The sequence below is a fragment of the Phyllostomus hastatus genome, unplaced genomic scaffold (genome assembly GCF_019186645.2).
Source record: "Phyllostomus hastatus isolate PE091 unplaced genomic scaffold, TTU_PhHast_1.1 phas_scaffold_317, whole genome shotgun sequence".
NCBI classification, from domain to species: domain Eukaryota; kingdom Metazoa; phylum Chordata; class Mammalia; order Chiroptera; family Phyllostomidae; genus Phyllostomus; species Phyllostomus hastatus.
The window spans coordinates 227,716-233,594 of record NW_025334023.1 but is presented as its reverse complement, the minus strand read 5'-3'; the positions used below and the strand labels follow the sequence as shown (position 1 = coordinate 233,594).

General features: G+C 37.9%; 1 protein-coding gene across 1 annotated transcript; it reads right to left on the bottom strand.

Annotated features, from left to right (window-relative positions):
• Positions 1-403: 403 nt before the first annotated feature.
• LOC123805316 (olfactory receptor 51F1) lies at positions 404-1,355 on the bottom strand. The gene is given in 2 exon segments (XM_045817796.1): positions 404-724; positions 726-1,355. Coding segments are annotated over 2 exon segments (948 nt in total). The 5' UTR covers positions 1,353-1,355.
• Positions 1,356-5,879: the final 4,524 nt, after the last annotated feature.

Here is a 5,879-nt window from a genome sequence, read left to right as displayed (position 1 = left end):
TTTTTAATTTTTTTAAAAGATTTTATTTATTTATTTTTAGAGAGGGAAGGGAGGGAGAAAGAGAGAGAGAGAGAGACATCAATGTGCAGTTGCTGGGGGCCGGGGCCTACAACCCAGGCATGTGCCCTGACTGAGAATCGAACCTGCGACACTTTGGTTCCCAGCCCGCGCTCAATCCACTGAGCTATGCTAGCCAGGGTGCATTTTTGTTTTTATTCTTGTTGGACTACAAAGTTCATGAGGTATGTTATACATATATTTCCCAATTGAAAATACAAAAATGCTTACCAATTGTTTGCTGAACAAATGAGCAAAATGAGAAAAATTATCTAATAGGCAGTCTCTTAACAGTGTTGCCTTTCTAGAGTAAAAGTAAGTTTTATCAGGTTTTTCTCCAAATTAATCACCTCTGCTTAGTTGCAAGGAGAAGACTGAGGATAGCCTTGCGAATCTGTTTTGTTTTTACACTATAGATGATGGGGTTGAGCACAGGGGGCAAAAGCAGGTATATATTGGCCATCATTGAATGGATCACTTTGGGGGCTGATTGGCCATAGCGATGCACCAAGGACAAGCTCATCATGGGGATGTAGAAAATAGCTACTGCTCCAATGTGGGACATGCAAGTACTGAAGACCTTGTGTCGTTCTTTGGGAGAGGCCATACTCAGCACAGAGCGAATGATCAAGATATAAGAGAGGACAATGCATGGTGTATCCACCCCCTGTGGTCAGGATGAGATCAATTAATCCACAGATGCTGTTGGCCCGAGTATCTGAACATGCTAATTTAATCACATCTGGATGGTAACAGTAAGAATGGGAAAGGACATTTGCTCTACAGAAATACAGGGGCTTAAGGAGCAAGAGTAGTGGTGCTATTAATACTACACTACGTATAATCATTAAGGTGCCCATCTGAATAATCCTGAAATTAGTGAGAATAGTAGTATACCTTAGGGGGTCACAGATTGCCACATAGCGGTCAAAGGCCATAGCCACTAGCACCCCAGATTCCATGACAGTAAATCCATGAAGAAAAAACATTTGGGTTATGCAGCTATCTAAACTGATTTCTCTTGCATTAAACCAAAGTATAGCTAATGTTGTAGACATTGTAGACACAGTCAAGCCCAGGTCAGTAGCTGATAACATGGAGAGGAAATAGTACATGGGCTCATGGAGACTCTGGTGGGTAATGATGACAAACAGGATCATGCTGTTCCCAGAGAGAGCAATGGCATAAAGACAGCAGAAGGGAATGGAGATCCAGGCGTGAGCAGACTCCAGGCCAGGAATGCCAGCCAACAAGAAATTTGGAAATGTAGATGTCAAGTTACTTAAGATCTCCATGTTTTGTAGATTTGTAGCCTTTGTTCTTACAATGCTCTCATCCTGTGGAAATAAGAAATTACATGGTTACACAAAATATCTAGGTAAATTTTCTTTGGGTTAGGAGAGGTTTCTAAGTTCATAAATAACTTTCTTTAATTGAGAAAACTCTAAATTAAACTTTGACATTCATCTGCATTCATATCAGGTATATTTAGCTATATACATAAACATTTTAATTCTTCAATTCAAGGAAAGTATGTCTGTATAACTTTAAACATTTTGTTGATAGTTTTCTCTATTAACATAATAAAGCTCCATTAGATTATAAGATTCTATGAATGAAGACTTTGTTAAGAAATGTAATTATATTTAATTTTAAATATCCTGTATGAAGTTACTAAGGGAAATCCACCTAAATATATCCTTGTGTCTGCAGTGCCCATGTTGGTGTGAAAATCCAGGAAAAAATCTCCAGATTTATGCTGGAGACAAAAAAAAAACCCTCAGATTTTTGCTCCTTAGATATTTGGAAGTTGTAAATCATTTTAACCTAAGAGTGTGGGTGAACAACCTCAGAAAATGGACTTACAAGTGAAAACCAATGAGGATACAGTCCTGCAGGGTCTAGACACTTTACAAGAACTGTAAAACTGAAGAAAGCATGGTGGTGACTCAGTGTTAAAGGAACAATAATGAGGAATTGCTTATGAGGTCAAGTCTACTAAAGGCTGAAATTTTTAAATGAGAGCCCATGTAATAGCTGCATTAATGACCTTGAAGAAAAGCAATTAAGGTCCACAGTGAAGCTGAGAACCTGCTACAGTAGCATGAGGAATAAATGGAAAAACAAATAGTGGAGGCACAGTGTTTATATTTCTAGAGACTTGTCAGTGAAAGCAAGGAGAAAGACCATTGACTGAAAAAACCTCTAATGTGGATGGAGAATTTTTGCAAGATTATAAAGACTTAGATAAATTTCTGTGTTTATAACCTGAGGTTAAAAGTATAGTAAATAATGAGAGTTTGAAAATATACAATGATAGGGATTCATTGATATAGAAAATTCCTTAAGGAAGTAGCAGGTGTTTGATTTAGAGCATGACAGCAATTAGCCCTTAAATAGATGACAAATGCAATAGTTTTGACTATTCTAAATATCTCATACAATTGGAGTAATGCAGTATTTGTTTTTCTGGTGATAACTTATTTTCCTTACCATAATGCCCTCATGGTTCATTCATGCTGTAGAATGTGTGAGAATTTCCTTCCTTTTTAACCAGTGCCCATTTATTTTTTGCTCTGCATGAGTTATTAAAGTGGTATTCACTGCTGTTTCAGGAGCATGAAGTGATGGATGCTAGTTCGAAGATCAGGTAGAGGTTCTCAGTAGATACTGCAGAGAAAAGGAGAGGCAGTGGGATACACACAGAATGCTAAATACACACAGAATGTTAAAATTCTATAAAGTCTTGTTAAATTAAAATTTAAAAAACAATATTTAAATGAACACATTTACATTATTAAAATCAATTTTAGGAAGACAAAATCAAATAATAGCAATATTAAATATTATTATATTAATATTTTTCAGTTAAACATTTAAAAATTCTAGGTGAAGTTTACTTCCTGAGACTAAATACCCTGTAATAAGTATACATGTTACCATCCCCTTTATGCAAGTTTCTACAGTTACATTTTTTTAGTTTAATACATATTATTTATTGACTATATATTCTGTGCCAGACACAAGTGAGATATAAAAATGGACAAAGTTATTTTTTTTTATGCTTCAGGAACTTACAGGTTTTATGGTATAGTGGTATGGGAATTGTTAGTCATGAAATAATATGGTATAAGCTATTTAATTTTAATTTTAATCTCATTACAGTTGGTTTTTACTCTCAAGTTCCTAAGGTTTTCATTCAATCTGAGAAAAACCATTACAATAGTTAACCGTAGTCTAATAGGGTTCAGAAGTTTGTGTGTTATGCAGATTCCTGAGGATAGGGTTGACCATAACATTACCTGACTTTTCTACAAGCTCACATGAATATTTGTGAGTAGGTAACCGTCAAAACGCAAAGTTTACACAATGAACACCCTTCTCTACCTTCTTACCAGCTTAGTGTGGAAAGGGGAGCCTTTTTTGTCTTCAGTAGCAGAGAGGAAACAAGTTACAGTTCTGGAAACAAGGACTTTATAGTCAAGTGGGATTGAGCTGTGGGACCATTGGCAAAATGAGACTCTCCCTGGGGCCACACACAGAATTCTCTCCATCTGTTAATACAGGACTTTGCTGTGTAGTTTCAAAAGGGTTTTAGCAACTAACTCAAGTGACAAGTGTTCCATGGGACCCTTAAATGCAAATAAACCAAATCATCCATATAAGTGGGTATTTAGACATTGCTCTATCACTGGGGAATAAAAAGATGCAAACCAGTCTCTAAGGCCCTGTTTCTTTATGACTGTATTGATCCATAGGGAGAATGATATATTCACTCGTGAATCTATCTGTGTCCAGCCACTCACTGGCTTTTACCCAAGAAATGGGGTGGCTACTGATACAGAAATTGGGTCCCATTTTGCTAGTGGCTGGGGTCACTGTGTGTGAATAATGAGTTCTCATGTAAATGTATTCTTACTCTGGCACTTGCTGTTTTTCTGTGGTAATAAGTCGAAGGACCTAGACTATTGGGAGAATTTGTCCACTTTTGTCAATGTGGGCAGTTGAGTAGGGATGCAGATTACTTTATAGGCCTAGCAATTCTAGATTCGTAGGTGAGGGAAAGACCAACACCAACCATTATGTTGACCTGTTTATTCCTTCCAGTGTATTATTTATTTCAGATATTGCATTTTTATGGTTTCTATATCTTTTATCATGCTGTTGAGCATCTTTATAATCATTGCTCTAAACTCTGTATCTGATAAATTGCTTGCCTCCATTTCATTTAGTTCTTCTGTATAATTTTTTTTGTTCTTTCATCTAGGTCCTCTTTCTTTGTCTTCCCATTTTGGCTGCCTCTTTGATTTGTTTCTATGTATTAGGTAGATCTATAAAGGCTCTGATTGAGATCTATATCAGATGCTGCCTGTGACTGGCCCTGGACATCCTGTTTGGAGTTATCAGAGATCTACAGCTTGTGGATTCCTCTGCTGGGGCTGGGTATTTGCAGAAATAACCAGGCTGTGCACCAAGGCTGGCTTTTACCAGTACTGGGCCCAATGGAAGGTCAGCTAAAGTCTCAGAACTCCCAGAGGTCTTTCTTAGTTGTTAGGCTTAATCACTGATGTAGACTCCAGCTGTACTCAGCAGCCTGGCTTATACTCCGCTGGGTGGGGCTAGTGGGATTCCTGTGGGTGGGGCTATTGCTTTCTGTCAGGCTAATGCTACTTGGAGGGGAGTGCTCTGCCAGAGAAAGGTGGCTTCTGAAGTATAGGGAATGACTTAGCACAGGGATCTTGGTGGCTGATGCTTCAGCTCTCTTCCCTGTATCACCAACCCTAGACTCTCCTTATGTGACTCTAATCTGCTCTATCTTCCCTCTGCTGGAATCCAGGGCAAATGGTTGCAAATTAAATTTCTTTGTGTTGGCCCATTGAGAGGCTCTCTGCATCTCTAGCTGTCCCTCCCTGGCAGACAGAAACCCTACTGTTTTTTACCACCAGGTATTATTTGGGTTCCTTTCCTGATTCTAGTGGTCTATGCTGGAAAGCCCACCTTGGGGTTTATACCCCACACTTCTCAGGAGGATCCCCCTCTTTAGCCACTGAAATTCCAGCACTTCAGCTGCCACCAGTGCAAAACCAGTCAGCCCTCTTGGCCTCTTCTGTACTCCTACCAGTTTCATTTTGATGAAGTTGTTTCTTCTATAAGCCCTTGGTTATATAAGGCTTCTCTCCAGATAGATTTCATGCTTATTCAGGATGATGTTTCTTTAATTTAGTTGTAATTCCCAGTTAGATCCTAAGAAGAGGTTAGTGTAGCTTCCACTTGCTCCTCTGACATTTTGGGTCTCATGACTATTTCTTCAGTAGCTGCTATTTAAAGCATTGCTATTGCCAATGAATCAATAACTCAATAATGCAGTTCAGTTTCATGTACTCTTTTGCCTTGTGAAAATTAGAGTGCTTGAGAAACCAAAAAATGATTTATTATCTTTTTAAAATCCTACACAAGACCTTTTTAGAATATAGTATCCCTCATTCACCTATTTGTTCATATAACAAATATTTAAGCACTTACTCTATTCCAGGCTGCTAAGTATTGGATATGCAGCAATAAGAATGATTTGGTGGCTGCCTTAAAAAATTCTCTACCAGTAGAAAGACATTAAAAAACATGGCTGTTGAGGATTAGTAAGACAAAAATACACATAAAAGTATAACTATTGGCAAAAATTACTAAATGAAGGCATGACCCTCTCCCATGTGGATTCAAAAACACCAGCTTCAAAAATAAGTTTTATTGGTAATTCAAGACACCATCCCAATTGATACAGTGTCTATGCCAACACATTATGGACTTCTCTCTCTCTTTTCCAG